We start from the raw sequence: 18,415 nt of genomic DNA on the forward strand, positions 1-18,415 counted from the left end.
GTATTAGTATATTAGGAATTGACTGACCCGATCTCTCCAGATCTCACAACAGTACTATTTCTAGGGTCAATTTTAGACCCGTGTTATGCATTTTCAGCCATTCCTGAAACTGAGACCAGAAACAGGCTACCTGAGGGCAATACCAAAATAAATGGTCTATTGATTCTGTATCCTCACAACAAAATCTGCAGAGCTTCGATGATTGTATGCCCCAAATATTCAACATTTTGTTGGTGGCAAGAATTCTACTTAGCCACAGTTATTAATTGTACTGCACAAGAATTCCAAGAAGTTGGACATCATATCTGCAGCCGAGAAGTTTTTGGGCCTCCAAGACTTAACGGCAGAAGCACTACAAGGATTACTGTCACCAGGAAATGTCCCGCCATCACAGGATCCTTCTTAGTCTATGTAGGGACCTGATTAGAACAGAAAAGCAGGCTGATTTAGTTTCATAAAAAATTTGATATTGACAGTTTGTATGGATTTTTTTGATTTTGTAAATGTAATATGAATAAAATAAAAAATAAAATATTATCCCACATTTTTTACTTTTGGGATCTTTATTATCCACCTGTACAGTAGGTGGCATACACCATTATATGGCTGAAGTAAAAAATGTATATTTGAAAGTTGCTGGAAAAGATGAGCGTGAGAATGAGAAAGGAAACAAAAGAAGTAGCGTTACGGTGGAATCTAGTAAAACCAAGCCTAGTTCTGGATAGTTTTTAAGTCGGAGTGAGGGTTTTGAAACAATGGAGTTACATGGAAGATCTTTTTTTAGTCTCAAGAAAAATCATAGTGAGAATAACAAGAACTGGCCATATTTTGTTTTTTTCTGTGTCCCCAGAACAGCGTGGACACCCCTTCAAATTAGTGGATTCGGCTATTTCAGCCACACCCATTGCTGACAGGTGTATACAAATCGAGCACACAACCATGCAATCTCCACAGACAAACATTGGCAGTAGAATGGCCTTACTGAAGAGCTCAGTGGCTTTCAACGTGGACAGGTCATAGGATGCCACCTTCCCAACAAGTCAGTCCGCCAAAGTTCTGCCCTGCTAGAGCTGCCCCGGTCAACTGTAAGTGCTGTTATTGTGAACTGACCCACAACGGCTCAGCCGCGAAGCGGTAGGCCACACAAGTTCGTGTAACATGTAAAAACCGTCTGTCCTCGGTTGCAACACTCACTACCGAGTTCCAAACTGCCTCTGGAAGCAACATCAGCACAAGAACTGTTCATTGGGATCTTCATGAAATGGGTTTCCATGGCTGAGTAGCCGCACAAGCATCAGCTAAAGTAATGAAAGCTCACTGCCATTGGACTCTGGAGTAGTGGAAACTCATTCTCTGGCGTGATGAATCATGCTCCGCCATCTGGCAGTCCGACAGACGAATGCTACCTGCCCAAATGCATAGTGCAAACTGTAAAGTTTGGTGGATGAGGAATAATGGTCTGGGGCTGTTTTTCATGCTAGGCCCTTAGTTCCAGTGAAGAGAAATCTTAACGCTACAGCTTACAATGACATTCTAGACAATTCTGTGCTTCCAACTTTGTGGCAACAGTTTGAGGAAGGCCCCTTCCAGTTTCAGCATGACAATGCCCCGTGCAAAAAGAGAGGTCCATACAGAAAGGGTTTGTCGAGATCGGTGTGGAAGAACTTGACTGGCCTGCACAGAGCCCTGACCTCAACCCCATCAAACACCTTTGGGATGAATAGGAACGCAGACTGTGAGCCAGGCCTGTTCGCCCAACCTCACTGATGCTCTTGTGGGCGAATGGAAGGAAGTCCCTGCAGAAATGTTCCAACATCTAGTGGAAAGCCTTCCCAGAAGTATGGAGGCTGTTATAGCAGCAAATGGTGGACCAACTCCATATTAATGCCCATGATTTTGGAATGAGATGGTCGACGAGCAGATGTCCACATACTTATGGTCATGTAGTGTATATTTAGGCTTTGTGAGATACTTATGCCCAAGCCCATCCACAGTGATAAATGCAAAAGATTCAGTCCTGTGTGTGCAGATGGGAAGAATATTATAGCAAACGGTGGGACAGGGAAGCAAACCCAGGTATCTGGCATGAAAGGCAAACACCCTATTTTTGCGCCAATAGAGTTAACCCACTTGGTAGGAATTGTAATGTGGCTCATATAGCAAGGTTCGATACACTGCCCCTCCGAAAGGGAAGGCATGTCCCCATGGTTCGACTGCTCAGCCCCCTCACATGTCTGGGCCATGCGTTCCGATGGCTTCACATTTAAAAAGACATTAGCTTGAAAAACAAGAAAGAAAGTGGCAATATTACTGTTAGTACCTCTTGAGACACCGTATCAACAACATACTTAGTAACACTTAGTAACACTTTCTCAAAATAGTTAAAATCAATCTAAGATAAATCAAGAAACCAGTCATTTATTTTGATATTTTTGCCAAGGAGGTCTTAGTAATGCAATTTTACGTCTAAGATGTTTGGTGCAATATTTCTCAAGCAAAAGAAATTGCATGACAACTAGTCATCTGTCGTTGAATAACAACAAATCCCAACCAAAGCAGGAAGTACCAGTGACTCGCTCAATACGGAAGTGGTCAGATGACGCGGATGCTACGCTACAAGACTGTTTTGCAAGCACAGACTGGAATATGTTCCGATATTCATCTAATGGCATTGAGGAGTAGACCACCTCAGTCACCAGCTTCAAGTGCATAGACGATGTCGTCGTACCCACAGTGACCGTACGTACATTCCCTAAGCAGAAGCCATGGATTACAGGCAACATCCACACCGAGGTAAAGGCTAGAGCTGCCGCTTTCAAGGAGCTTATGAACTAAGCCAAAAAAGAAATGTCCTCTCACTGTCAACTGTGTTAATTTTCAGCAAACTTAACAAGTGTAAATATTTGTATGAACATAACAAGATTAAACAACTGAAACATAAACTGAACAAGATCCACAGACATGTGACTAACAGAAATGGAATAATGTGTCCCTGAACAAAGGGGGGGGGGTCAAAATCAAAAGTAACAGTCAGTATCTGGTGTGGCCACCAGCTGCATTAAGTACTGCAGTGCATCTCCTCCTCATGGACTGCACCAGATTTGCTAGTTCTTGCTGTGAGATGTTACCCCACTCATCCACCAAGGCACCTGCAAGTTCCTGGACATTTCTGGGGGGAATGGCCCTAGCCATTGCTCTCCGTTCCAACAGGTCCCAGACATGCTCTATGGGATTGAGATCCGGGCTTTTTGCTGGCCATGGCAGAACACTGACATTCCTGTCTTGCAGGAAATCACACACAGAACAAGCAGTATGGCTGGTGGCATTGTCATGCTGGAGGGTCATGTCAGGATGAGCCTGCAGGAAGGGTACCACATGAGGGAGGAGGATGTCTTCCCTGGAATGCACAGCGTTGAGATTGCCTGCAATGACAACAAGCTCAGTCCGATGATGCTGTGACACACCGCCCCAGACCATGATGGACCCTCCATCTCCAAATCGATACCGCTCCAGAGTACAGGCCTCGGTGTAACGCTCATTCCTTCGACGATAAACACTAATCCGACCATCACCCTTGGTGAGACAAAACCGCAACTTGTCAGTGAAGAGCACTTTTTGCCAGTCCTGTCTGGTCCAGCGACGGTGGGTTTGTGCCCATAGGCAACGTGGTTGCCGGTGATGTCTGATGAGGACCTGCCTTACAATAAGCCTACAAGCCCTCAGTCCAGCCTCTCTCCGCCAATTGCGGACAGTCTGAGCACTGTTGGAGTGATTAAGGGGTGTTCCTGGTGTAACTCAGGCAGTTGTTGCCATCCTCTACCTGTCCCACAGGTGTGATGTTCGGATGTACCGATCCTGTGCGGTTGTTACATGTGGTCTGCCACTGAAAGGACAATCAGCTGTCCGTCCTGTCTCCCTGTAGCGCTGTCTTAGGCGTCTCACAGTATGGACATTGCAATTTATTGCCCTGGCAGTCCTCATGCCTTCTTGCAGCATGCCTAAGGCACGTTCACGCAGATGAGCAGGGAATCTGGGCATCTTTCTTTTGGTGTTTTTCAGAGTCAGTAGAAAGGCGTCTTTAGTGTCCTAAGTTTTGCGAACTGTGACCTTAATTGCCTACCGTCTGTAAGCTGTTTGTGTCTTAACGACCGTTCCACAGGTGTCACGTCCTGACCAGTAAAAAGGGTTGTTTGTTATTGTAGGTTGGTTAGGGCGTGGCAGGGGGTGTTTGTTTTATGTGTTTCGTTTTTTTGGGGGGTAATGTTCTATGTCAGTCTATTTCTATGTCTGTGTCTAGTTTTTCTATTTCTATGCTTAGTTTGTTGGGTTGACCTTCAATTGGAGGCAGCTGTTCCTCGTTGCCTCTAATTGAAGGTCCTATTTAATAGGGGTGTTTGTCATTGGGATTTGTGGGTAGTTGTTCCATGTGTAGCTGTATGTCTCACAGGACTATTTTTCGTCGTTGTTGTTTTGATTAAGTGTTTTGTTTCGTTTTCTTCTCATTAAATAAAAGAAGTTCAGCATACACATTCCCGCTGCTCCCTGGTCCCATCTTTACGACGAACGTGACAACAGGTGCATGTTCATTAATTGCTTATGGTTCATTGAACAAGCATGGGAAACAGTGTTTAAATCCTTTACAAGGAAGATCTGTGAAGTTATTTGGATTTTTCCGAATTATCTTTGAAAGACAAGGTCCTGAAAAAGGGCCGTTTCTTTTTTGCTGAGTTTATATACACTACCGTTCAAAAGTTTGGGGTCACTTAGAAATATCCTTGAAATATCCATATTTTGTCCATTAAAATAACATCATATGGATCAGAAATACAGTGTAGACATTGTTAATGTTGTAAATGACTATTGAAGCTGGAAATGGCTGATTTTTAATGGAATATCTACATAGGCGTACAGAGGCCCATTATCAGCAACCATCACTCCTGTGTTCCAATGGCACGTTGTGTTAGTTAATCCAAGTTTATCATTTTAAAAGGTTAATTGATCATTAGAAAACGGTTTTGCGATTATATTAGCACAGCTGAAAACTGTTGTCTGATTAAAGAAGCAATAAAACAGGCCTTCTTTAGACTAGTTGAGTATCTGGAGCATCAGCATTTGTGGGTTTGATTACAGACTCAAAATGTCCAGAAACAAAGAACTTTCTTCTGAAACTCGTCAGTCTATTCTTGTTCTGATAAATGAAGGCTATTCCATGCGAGAAATTGCCAAGAAATTGAAGATCTCGTACAACGCTGTGTTCTACTCCCTTCACAGAACCGCAGAAACTGGTTCTAACCAGAATAGAAGAGGAGTGGGAGGCCCCGGTGCACAACTGAGCAAGAGGGCAAGTACATTAGAGTATCTAGTTTGAGAAACAGGCGCCTCACAAGTCCTCAACTGGCAGCTTCATTAAATAGAACCCGGAAAACACCAGTCTTAACGTCAACAGTGAAGAGGCGACTCTGGGATGCTGGCCTTCTAGGCAGAGTTGCAAAGGAAAAGCCATATCTCAGACTGGCCAATAAAAATAAAAGATTAAGATGGGCAAAATAACACAGACACTGAACAGAGGAACTCTGCCTCGAAGGCCAGCATCCCAGAGTTGCCTCTTCACTGTTGACTTTGAGACTGGTGTTTTGCGGGTACTATTTAATGAAGCTGCCAGTTGAGGACTTGTGAGGCGTCTGTTTTGAACCGAATCTTGTTTCTCATGTTCTGAGAGTCCTTTAGCTGCCTTTTGGCAAACTCCAAGCGGGCTGTCGTGCCTTTTACAGAGGAGTGGCTTCTGTCTGGCCACTCCACCATAAAGGCCTGATTGGTGGAGTGCTGCAGAGATAGTTGTCCTTCTGGAAGGTTCTCCCATCTCCAAAGAGGAACTCTGGAGCTCAATCAGAGAGACCTCAATCAGAGAGTCACCTCCCTGACCAAGGCCCTTCTCCCCTCATTGCTCAGTTTGGCCGTGCGGCCATCTCTAGGAAGATTCTTGGTGGTTCCAAACTTCTTCCATTTAAGAGTGATGGTTACCCTTCCCGGATCTGTGCCTCGATACAGTCCTGTCTCGGAGCTCTACGGACAATTTGTTCGACCTCATGGCTTTTTGCTCTGACATGCACTGTCAACTGTGGGACCTTTTATAGACAGGTGTGTGCCTTTCCAAATCATGTTCAATCAGTTGAATTCGCTACAGATGGACTCCAATCAAGTTGTAGAAACATCTCAAGGATCATCAATGGAAACAGGATGCACCTGAGCTCAATTTTGAGTTTCATAGCAAAGGGTCTGAATACCTACAGTAACTCACAAAAGTGAGTACACCCCTCAAAGTGTCATTTCTTCAGTGTTGTCACATGAAAAGATATACTCAAATATTTACAAAAATGTGAGGGGTGTACTCACTTTTGTGAGATACTGTATGTAAATAAGGTATTTCTGTTTTTTTATTTCTAATCCTTCATTTCTAAAAAAAAAACTTTTTCGCTTTGACATTATAGGGTATTTTGTGTAGATTGAGGAGGGAAAAAAATGATTTAATCCATTTTAGAATAAGGCTGTAACATAATAAAATGTAGAAAAAGTCAAAGGATCTGAATACTTTCCGAATGCACTGTATATATATATATATATATATCCAGTATATGCCGTTTTATATTTTTTCCATTCTTTTACTTAGTATTATTACTATTATTATTGTTTCACTCACATATCTTTGACCTGCACTGTTGACGCTTGGAACATAAGAATTTCACTGTACCCTGCAATTACATCTGCGACCCTGTGCATGTGACTAATAAACTCTGAATTGTATTTGTATTTATTATGGATCCCCATAAGCTGCTGCCAAGGCAGGGGTCTGTCAAAATTAAGGCAGTTCTACCATTTTAAAAACATTACATTCATAACAGATTTCACAACACACTAAGTGTGCTCTCTCAGGCCCCTACTCCACTACCACATATGTACAATACAAAATCCTTGTGGGTATAGTGCGTACGTTATCGTGTGTGTATGCATGTCTGCCCCTATGTTTTTGTGTTTGCTTCACAGTCCCTGCTATTCCATAAGGTGTACTTTTATCTGGATTTTAAATCTGATTCTACTGCTTGCATCAGTTACCCAATGTGGAATAGAGTTCCATGTAGTCATGGCTCTATGTAGTACTGTGTGCTAGTCGTTTAAACAGACAGCTCGGTGCTTTCAACATGTCAATAACTCTCACAAATGCAAGTAGTGATGAAGTCAATCTCTCCTCCATTTTGAGCCAGGAAAGATTAACATGCAGATTATTAATGTTTGCTCTCTGTGTTCATCCAAGGGCTGCCCTGTTCTGAGCCAATGGCAATTTACTAATGGTTGGTAAAAGGCTGATTGGTCGGCTATTTGAGCTAGTAAAGGGGGCTTTACTATTCTTAGGTGGCGGAATGACTTTTGCTTCCCTCCAAGCCTGAGGCCACACACTTTCTAGTAAATTGAAGATAGGAGTGCCAATATCGTCCGCTATTATCCTCCAAGTTTCCATCCAAGTTGTCAGACTCCGGTGGCTTGTCACTGTTGATAGACACCAATCATGTTTTCACATATTCCACACTCACTTTATGGAATTCAAAATTACAAATCTTGTCTTTCATAATTTGGTCAGCTATACTTGGATGTGTAGTGTCAGCGTTTGTTGCTGGCATGTCAAAGTTTGCTAATCTTGCCAAAGAATAAATCATTAAAGTAGTTGGCAATAACAGTCGGTTTTGTGATGAATGAGCCATCTGATTCAATGAATGAGTTGACTTGTTGGCAGAGAGAAGAAAAAAACATTGGGGCCAATTTTCTGCAATTCTACACATTAGGCCATGGAGCGAAGGGAAAATGTAGCAGTTAAAGCTAATTTCATGCAATTCAAGACATTCTCCATGGCTTATGTGTGTTCATATGATACCAGGAGTCAAAACCCGACCGAATGCCCCCCCCAGTCCTTGTTTTACCCATTCTGGGTCGGAATTATGACCTGCGGTCCACCAGTTGAGAACGTGCTGTGACCTTGCCATAGAGCAGCCATAGGGGAAAATATATTCTTTATCACATTTAAAGAGTTGTAGCATACACCTGCAATTGACACAAACTTCCATGAAAGGATGGAGGCACTCCAAGGACAGGAAGCAGTTGGTTTTCAGAAAGCAGTGAATGGTAAACACACAAAATTAGCACTCCCGCGCATCAGGTAAATTCAAAACTTCTATTGGTATTAACACACTTGAGAAGTGATGTTGCAAGGCTTTTCACATTTTCCACCGTTGAGGAAAATGTACTTATTTCCCTCATTAAAATGTAAATCAATTTATAACATTTTTGACATGCGTTTTTCTGGATTTTTTTGTTGTTATTCTGTCTCTCATTGTTCAAATAAACCTACCATTAAAATTTTAGACTGATCATTTCTTTGTCAGTGGGCAAACGTACAAAATCAGCAGGGGATCAAATACTTTTTTCTCTCACTGTAAATGACTACCGCCCCTTAGCACTCATGTCAGTAGTCATGAAGTGCTTTGAAAGGTTGGAACATCGAAAAAAAAAGCTGCAACATCGAAAGAAAAGCTGGAACATCGAGAGCATCCTGACCGGTTGCATGACTGCCTGGTATGGAAACTGCTCGGCATCTGACCGTAAGGCTCCACAAAGGGTAGTGCATATGGCCCAGTACATCACTGGGGTCATGCTTCCTGACATCCAGGACCTATATATAGGCGGTGTCAGAGGAAGGCCCAAAAACTTTTCAGAAACTCCAGTCACCCAAGTCATAGACTGTTCTCTCTGCCACTGCACTTCAAGCGGTACCGGAGTGCAAAGTCTAGGACCAAATTTCTCCATAACAGCTTCTACCCCTAAGCCATAAGACTGCTGAACAGTTAATCAAATGGACTATTTACATTGAACCCCCCCCCCTTGTTTTTACACTGCTGCTACTCACTGTTTATTATCTATGCATAGTAACTTTACAAATTACCTCCACTAACCTGTACCCCCGCTATACACTCATTATTGTTATGTAATTTTCATGTGTTGCTTTTAGATTTATTTAAAAAACAAAAATCACTTTAGTTTATTTAGTAAATATTTTCTTAACTCTATTTCTTGAATAGAGTTCTGTTTCTATTTCTTGCATTGTTGGTTAAGGGCTTGTATGCAAGCATTTCACTGTAAGGTCTACACCTGTTGTATTTGGCACATGTGACAAATACAATTTGATTTGTTGACCAATCACCTACAAAAGGGCGTAGACTTCGGCTACCGAACTTCAGCTTGCCTCATGACAAAATGTTGTGTGCTCAAACAGCCGACAGAAAACCCTGCCAAAAGGTGCCGAACACCAAAATGAACAAAAACCTCTTAAACTTTCGTCATAATATATGTGTGAACTATTTCGACTGGGAAGCATATGGTAAGCTTTATTGTAAACTTAATCCAATTCACCTAACCTGCTATGTAAATTCACCTAACTGTTTTAGTTCTCCTAACATTTGTTGTTAGTTCCCCTAACCGCCAATGTAAATTTACCACATAATTCTCCTTTGCTGTTATCTGCATGCAACAAGCAACCTGGTATCAGATAAAGATGTGTGATACTATACGTCCTCCAAGATGCCTGATAACTTGCATCATCCAATTTGTTTGCTATTGTACGAACGCTATTCCATTCAGAATGTAACCTAATGTAATGTAACATATCATACATATCAGATTTTTGGGACAATTTCAGGATTGTTGACAGGATTCCTTGCAAGGAATCCTGTCAACAACTGTTCTGCCCTCACAGGCCCTTTTGAGCCTGTGTAGGGATGTGATTTGGATTGGACTGTTGATTTATTTTCGGGTGTTGATTTATTTTTTTATTTCATCTGATGTCAGTTCCTCTCACAGGTGAGGTGAAACGATACAATGAATCAACCTTGCTCAAGTTGAAACATGATACTGTATATGGTCTGTGGTTGCACCTTTTACAATGCTGCTATTCTAGCCCAACACCCTTCAAAAGTCATATTAGCAACCGGAGCTACATTGTTTTTTTTCTATTGCGGTTTCACGGGTCACTTTTTTTTCCGGAAACCATTTTGCAGGAAGTTAACTATTTGTTTGATAACAAACAACCTTGTCCAGTCAAATTACTATCTAGATGGCTACCTGGTAGCTCTCAAACCCTTATTCTCGGTATGAGGGTTTTCAGCGCTTACAGTCACCCACGGTTGGCTCTGTGTGAACTACAATTCCAATGCTTTGTTTTAACATTTAGAAACATCAATAATCATCGCTTTCTAAACGGTTTTCTAAACATATGCTGATATGCCCCTTATCCTTCATGTCAGTGAGAAATAATATTTCAAATTGTTTTGTTGTTGTAATAATCAGTTTTGCACAGATCCATAAATGGTGTGGCTCCAGCTGACGAAACTACACTTCCTCCCCAGTTTCACTCACACACAGGTGTTCGGAGCACGCTAGACAGGTAATTAGCACAGTTGGCAGCCTATATATTCTGTCTGTCTCATGTAAAGAAGCACTGTAGCATGGAGATATGGCCATGTGGGAACACTAACCCTAGAAAATTATTTCTCGCTGATATGAATGATACGTTCCTTAACTGGCATTTTCTACAAGAAATCTGCCTCCCAAGTGGGTGTGATACCTACTCCCGCTGCCTGCTGCACTGCTGCTTGGATTCCACCTGGCGATCTGTTCACCATCTGCCCTGGCTTGTCTTCCCTGCTGGAGGCATTCGCTTGCCTCCAGCACACAGGCACTGTTGTGGCGAGTGACTCTGAACTTACAATGGCTAGCTCCAAGTTTTTTTTTTTTCTTGTGCATTTTGCTAGTTGCCTCATGACTCCTGCATGCTTTGTTGACTATGAACTTTCTTGTTTACCCTACCGTGGGATAGACTGTTTGTTCCCACACTCGGGACTCTGACTCTCTATTGGTTACACAGACTTTTGGCCACCCATCATATTCTAACCACCTCTCGCCGGCTTTGTATTCATGTTACCTGATGATATTGCTGTATAATATGATCTCGTTGCCATCTAATGCACATTCAAATGTCATAAATCAACACTGCAGAGCTCTCCCTGTCCTCTGCCGTGCCTTGATTGTATTACTGTTGATGATATCTGGAAATGTGCATGAACACCCTAGCCCATTACTGTTGCTAGCCCCAATTCAGACTTGTGCTCTGATATCTGTTTCACTGATTTCTGCTCTTGTAAAAGCCTGGGTTTTCTAAAATGGATAAATTGAAAGTGTGGGTTCACAGCTCCAATCCAGATGTGTTGGTCCTTAATGAGACGTGGTTAAGAAATAGTGTTTTGAAAATTGATGTTAACCTTTCTGGCTATAACCTTTTTCGGCAAGACAGATCTTCCAAAGGTGGGGGAGTGGCAATCTTTACCAAGGATCACCTTCAGTGCTTGGTTGTCTCCACCAAATCTGTCCCAAAACAATTTGATTTGCTGGTTTTAAGCATTAAACTTTCAAATAGCTCTTTGTTGACAGTTGCAGGGTGTTATCGTCCTCCATCAGCACCAGCCTGTACCCTAAAGTACCTGCCCTAAGCTCTCTCCTGGCCCCTTACACTGAATTTGTCCTGCTAGGTGACATAAACTGGGACATGCTTAAACCACCTGACCAAGTACTTAATAAGCAATGGGACTCCCTAAATCTTTCTCTGTTTTCTGTAACAACCTTAGTGATCACTGTTTTACAGCCTGTGTTCGTAATGGCTGCTCAATGAAACGTCCTAGACGCTTTGTCATAGACGCTTGCTAAAAAACTTTAATGAGCAAGCCTTCCTTCATGACCTGGCCTCTGTATACCAGTTTACAATCAGCTTGATCCCTTCTGTCGAAGAAGCTTGGACCTTCTTTTTTTATATATTCAGTGATATTGTGAACAAACACGCCCCATAAAGAAAATGAGAATTAAAAACAGGTTCAGCCCCTGGTTCGACCGTGATCTTGAGTTACTCCACCTCAAGAATTGTATTTGGCGAAGGCTTGGCACACGCATACTCAGGTTGACTGGCTCTCATTCAGGAAAATGAGAAATAAGTGCACTCAGTCTATCCTAAGGCCAAAGTTAGTTACTTTAAGGAGCAGTTCTCTCTCTGTGGGTCTAACCCCAAGAAGTTCTGGAAAACGGTTAAAGACATGGAGAATAAACCCTCCTCCTCACAGCTGCCCATGTCCCTTAAAGTTGATGATGTGGTTGTTACTGACAAAAAGCACATGGCTGAGCTCTTTAATCACCACTTCATTAAGTCAGGATTCCTACTTGACTCAGCCATGCCTCCTTGCCTGTCCAAAAATTCCTCATCTCCCACAGCTTCTAATGCAACTAGCCCCGATGTTCCTCCCTCTTTTTCCCCTGCCCCGCTACAAAGTTTCTCCCTGCAGGCAGTCACAGAGTCCGAGATGCTAAATGAGCTCCTTAAACTTGACCCCAAAAAAACATTTGGGTCAGATGGTTTAGACCCTTTCTTCTTTAAGGTTGCTGCCCCTATAATCGCCAAGGATATCTCTGACCTTTTTAACCTGTCTCTCCTCTCTGGGGAGGTCCGCATTGCTTGGAAGGCAGCCACGGTTAGTCCTTTATTTAAAGGGGGAGATCAAGCTGATCCTAACTGTTATTGGCCTATTTCTATTTTGCCCTGTTTATCAAAAGTGTTGGAAAAACGTGTCAATAATCAACTTACTGGATGCAATCTGGTTTCCACTCAGGTTATGGATGTGTCACTGCAACCTTAAAGGTCCTCAATGATGTCACCATTGCCCTTGATTCTAAGCAATGTTGTGCTGCTATTTTTATTGACTTGGCCAAAGCTTTTGATATGGTAGACCATTCCATTCTTGTGGACCGGCTAAGGAGTATTGGTGTCTCTGAGGGGTCTTTGGCCTGGTTTGCTAACTACCTCTCTCAAGGAGTGCAGTGTATAAAGTCAGAACATCTGCTATCTCAGCCAATGCCGGTCACCAAGGGTGTACGCCAAGGCTCGATCCTAGGCCCCACGCTCTTCTCAATTTACATCAACAACATAGCTCATGCAGTAGGAATCTCTCTCATCCATTTATATGCATATACAGTCTTATACTCAACTGTCCCTTCCCCAGATTTGGCGTTAAACGCTCTACAACAAAGCTTTCTTAGTGTCCAACAAGCTTTCTCTTAGCCTTATTCTGAACACCTCCAAAACAAAGGTCTTTGTTTGGTCGTTGTTTGGTAAGAAGCATGCCCATCTCCCCACAGGTGTGATTACTACTTATGAGGGTTTAGAGCTTGAGGTAGTCACCTCATACAAGTACTTGGCAGTATGGCTAGACAGTACACTGTCCTCTCAGCACATATCAAAGCTGCAGGCTAAAGTTAAATCTAGACTTGGTTTCCTCTATTGTAATCGCATCTCTTTCACCCCAGCTGCCAAACTAACCCTGATTCAGATGACCATCCTACCCACGCTAGATTATGGAGACGTAATTTATAGATTGGCAGGTAAGGGTGCTCTTGAGCGGCTAGATATTCTTTACCATTCGGCCATCAGATTTGCCACCAATGCTCCTTATAGGACACATCACTGCACTCTATACTCTTCTGTAAACTGGGCATCTCTGTATACCCGTCGCAAGACCCACTGGTTGTTGCTTATTTATAAAACCATCTTAGGCCTCACTCCCCCCTACCTGAGACATCTACTGCAGCCCTCATCCTCCACATACAACACCCGTTCTGCCAGTCACATTCTGTTAAAGGTCCCCAAAGCACACACATCCCTGGGTCGCTCGTCTTTTCAGTTCGCTACAGCTAGCGACTGGAAAGAGCTGCAACAAACACTCAAACTGGACAGTTTTATCTCAATCTCTTCATTCAAAGACTCAATCATGAACACTCTTACTGACAGTTATGGCTTCTTTGCGTGATATATTGCTGTCTCTACCTTCTTGCCCTTTGTGCTGTTGTCTGTGCCCAACAACGTTTGTACCCTGTTTTGTGCTGCTACCATGTGCTGCTGCCATGTTGTGTTTCTACCATGTTGTCATGTTGTGTTGCTACCATGCTGTGTTGTCATGTGTTGCTGCCATGCTATTTTGTCATCTTAGGTCTCTCTTTATGTAGTGTTGTGTTGTCTCTCTTGTCGTGATGTGTGTTTTGTCCTATATTCTTATTTAATTTATTTGTATTTTTAATCCCAGCCCCCATCCCCACAGGAGGCCTTTTGCCTTTTGGTAGGCCGTCATGGTAAATAAGAATTTGTTCTTGCCTAGTTAAATAAAATAACATTGAAAAAAATATTTCCAAAACAGTACCGCAAGCAATGTGTGTTAACTTTCAGACCGAGAGTCGGGGCTCCTAACAAAACTCCCCGGGTAAAGAAGATACTATCGTCAACAGACGCTAAATTAGTTAGAGTCTATCAATGGGGTAGATACCTGGTAACTTGACGGCACTGGAAGAAGGGGGGCTCCTGGATAGTTACTAATGTAAGCTTGGGTTAGGCTATATAATCAATTTAAATAAAAAGAAAAATTGCGCTAAATACTATTTTGTGCTTCTAACTTTTTAAAGTTAGTTTAGAGCCCTGTATGGATTTAAGGGGACCTACCTCCTGATTGTACCAAGCCCTTGAAGACACAGATGTTCTCTCCTCCACAGATCTGCTGGAGCACTTTCAGCTCGTCCTGCTGTGACCCTGCAGACCCCAGGTGACCAAGTGACCCCAGGTAGGTCATCGTCACGGTGACATTGGATCGCTTGGACTCCTTCAATGCCTTTAGGTTACTCTGGTACAGCGGACCAAGGTGAGATGTGATCGAAAAGAGAACATTTTCTCATATTTGTTTGAATGCATCTCAGTATCTCAGTTATGAGTCTGTCAGACTAGTTATCAAATCAAATCAAATTTTATTTGTCACACGCGTCGAATACAACAGGTGAAATGCTTACTTACAAGACCTTAACCAACAATGCAGTTCAGGAAATAGAGTTAAGAAAATATTTTCTAAATAAACAAAAGTTACCTGTTTGTTCTTGTTATAGTCTGCAGTTCTCTGTGAGCCTATGGAAGAGAAGGATCCTCGGTGTTTGCTGTACAGATAAGGGCAGGAAGCGCTCAGAGAGCCTCTGACTGAAGCCAGACTGGAGACCTTGGCTGTGACGGCAGGGAGGTAGACATGTCCCATCCCTCCTACCCCTGGGTGCGCCACTGGTTTATTAAGCTGTGAAAAAGTATGTCACAACCTGTTATGGTGAAAGCTGAAACAAACCAAGAGACCAGAGTGAGTATTTTGACTATAATTAGTGTGGAAAGGATGTTTGATTATTTTAAGTGCTTTGACATATTTTGGTTATATGCCCTTACACTCCTTACGGTAGACTGGATTTGAATCTTTCAGACATGTACCTTCAAAACTGGAAAAAGAGTCTGACTTATGACCTGGTCCGTCATAATGAGAATAAGACAGTAAATACAGAATGTTTTTTAAATGTATCTGTTTTATTGTCACATACACCGTAGATTTCCACAGTGTCAGGGCTTTCCAGCAGAAGAAGCTTGCTCTTCCCACTGATGATGCTGGCAGCTACAGTCTTATTAGCATTTCCATATTGTGCTGGTATCTGTAGGAAGATGGAGAAATCACATACATGTCAGGTCAAGATTTTTCCATCTTATTTAACCTTTATTTAACTAGGCAAGTCAGTTAAGAACAAATTCTTATTTAAAATGACGAAATACCCCGCCCAAACCCTAACCCGGATGACGCTGGGCCAAATTGTGCGCCACCCTATGGGACTCCCAATCACAGCCGGTTGTGATACAGCCTGGAATCGAACCAGGGTCTGTAGTGACCCCGTCTAGCACTTATTAAGCATTTATTAAGATAAATACCGAGACACATTTTTCCCTTGACATATGCACTTACAGGTGTGTCTCTGTCCCCAGCTTGAACACCCTTGTAGAAGAGATTCTGAAGGAGACTCTGGCTGTGTCTTCTCATCCACCGCACAGACTCCTTCTGATCTAACTCCATTATTGCTGGTTGCAGTTTCCCTTGTCTGCAGGAAACCACACTGTATTCAGACACAGAAATATCATAGTTTTGCCTAACTCTCTTAATATTAACTTTCAATTTTGAAGCTGGTCAAATTCACTAAACAAGAGGAGAAAGAGGTGAGATGCCACTCAAATTAGCATTGTCACTGACATGGCTAGTGAATTAACAAAATGTGCTGTGTTTGTAATCTAATCTCAGGCCGTCATCTGCTAGACAGATAGGAGGAGGAGTAGAGTTGGAACAGGAGGCAGCAGGCTGCCAGCATCCACACACACAGACATTCATCTCATTTGGCCCAGCGCTTACATTACAGTATGCATGAACGACCACAGAATCAGATGTATGGTAACAGGTATTGACTGTAGGCTGCTCTTATTATGAGACAGGACTAATAGCCCTTCGTTGTGTTTTTGCTGGTGACCAGCCATTGCTGTGTTATTGCTGGTGACCAGGCTTTGTTGTGTTTTTGCTGGTGACCAGCCTTCGCTGTGTTTTGGCCACAGATGATGCAATCTCTATTGCACTCCACACTGCCCTTTCCCACCTGGACAAAAGGAACACCTATGTGAGAATGCTATTCATTGACTACAGCTCAGCATTCAACACCACACCTCAAAGCTCATCAATAAGCTAAGGAGCCTGGACTAAACACCTCCCTCTACAACTGGATCCTGGACTTCCTGACGGGCCACCCCCAGGTGGTAAGGGTTGGTAACAACACATCCACCATGCTGATCCTCAACACAGAGGCCCCTCAGGGGTGTGTGCTCAGTACCCTCCTGTACTCCCTGTTCACTCATGACCGCGCGGCCAGGCACGACTCCAACACCATCATTAAGTTAGCCGATGGTCGCCTGATCACCGACAACGACGAGACAGCCTATAGGGAGGAGGTCAGAGACCTGGCCGTGTGGTGCCAGGACAACAACCTCTCCCTCAACGTGATAAAGACAAACGAGATGATTGTGGACTACAGGAAAAAGAGGACAGAGCACGCCCCCATTCTCATCGACGGGGCTGCAGTGGAGCAGGTTGAGAGCTTCATGTTCCTTGGTGTCCATGTCGCCAACAAACTAACATGGTCCAAGAACACCAAGACAGTCATGAAGAGGGCACGACAAAACCTATTCCCCCTCAGGAGACTGAAAAGATTTGGCATGGGTCCTCAGATCCTCAAAAGTTTCTACAGCTGCACCATCGAGAGCATCCTGACTGATTGCATCACTGCCTGGTATGGCAACTGCTCGGCCTCCGACCACAAGGCATTACAGAGGGTATTGTGAACAACCCAGTACATCACTGGGGCCAAGCTTCCTGCCATCCAAGGCCTCTATACCAGGTGGTGTCAGAGGAAGGCCCTAAAAATTGTCAAAGACTCCCGCCACCCTAGTCATTGACTGTTCTCTCTGCTACGGCAAGTGGTACCCGAGCGCCAAGTCTAGGTCCAAGAGGCTTCTAAACAGCTTCCACCCCCAAGCCATAAGACTCCTGAACACTTAACCAAATGGTTACCCAGACTATTTGCATTGCCCCCCCCCCCCTTACACCGCTGCTACTCTCTGTTGTTATCATCTATGCATAGTCACTTTATTAATTCTACAAACATTTACATATTACCTCAACTAACCGGTGCACCCGCACATTGACCCTGTACCGGTACCCCCCTGTATATAGTCTCGCTATTGTTATTTTACTGCTTGCTCTTTAATCAATTCTTACTTTTATTTCTTACTCTTATCTGTATTTTTTTTTAAACTGCATTGTTGGTTAGGGACTGTAAGTAAGCATTTCACTCTAAGGTTTATACCTGTTGTATTCGGCGCATGTGACTAATGCAATTTTATTTTATTTTATTTTGGTGACCTGTAAAAGTTGGTCATGAGACACTACCAGCATCAAATCACATTATGCTGGCTTGCAAAGTGATGTTTAATTCCTATTGGAATCCAGCCAGAGTGGGGATATTCAAAAATGTGAACTTTTTTTCACCCACAATCTGCATTCAGAATAACTGCCACGTTTAGAAAGATAAATACATGAAACTGGAACAACCGTTCAGTAATGAAGCAAAAAGTCTAACAGATTGGATAAATACAATTGTTTTATGTTATTTATCTTTGTGTAGCGTAAGTTGAATTAAGTCGTGGTCAAATGTTTTGAGAATTACACAAATATTAATTTTCACAAAGTCTGCTGCATCAGTGTCTATAGATATTTTTGTCAGATGTTACTATGGAATACTGAAGTATAATTACATTTCATAAGTGTCAAAGGCTTTTATTGACAATTACATGAAGTTGATGCAAAGGGTCAATATTTGCAGTGTTGACCCTTCT

General features: G+C 42.8%; 1 protein-coding gene across 2 annotated transcripts in view; it reads right to left on the reverse strand.

Moving 5' to 3' along the window:
• The window catches only part of LOC115164154 (uncharacterized), a 43,145-nt gene that overhangs the window by 15,188 nt on the left and 9,542 nt on the right, over positions 1–18,415 (reverse strand). Inside the window, exons 2-5 of one of the 2 annotated variants that reach the window (XM_029716364.1) lie at positions 15,948–16,080; positions 15,535–15,642; positions 15,045–15,242; positions 14,630–14,807 (exon numbers count right to left, since the gene is read on the reverse strand). In XM_029716364.1, coding sequence (XP_029572224.1) covers positions 14,630–14,807; positions 15,045–15,242; positions 15,535–15,642; positions 15,948–16,055 — 592 coding nt within the window. In that variant the 5' untranslated portion in view covers positions 16,056–16,080. Of the gene's footprint in view, positions 1–14,629; positions 14,808–15,044; positions 15,243–15,534; positions 15,643–15,947; positions 16,096–18,415 lie in introns of both variants that reach the window. The other variant, XM_029716362.1, reaches the window with a different exon arrangement.

The sequence above is a fragment of the Salmo trutta genome, chromosome 27, assembly GCF_901001165.1.
Source record: "Salmo trutta chromosome 27, fSalTru1.1, whole genome shotgun sequence".
NCBI classification, from domain to species: Eukaryota; Metazoa; Chordata; class Actinopteri; order Salmoniformes; family Salmonidae; genus Salmo; species Salmo trutta.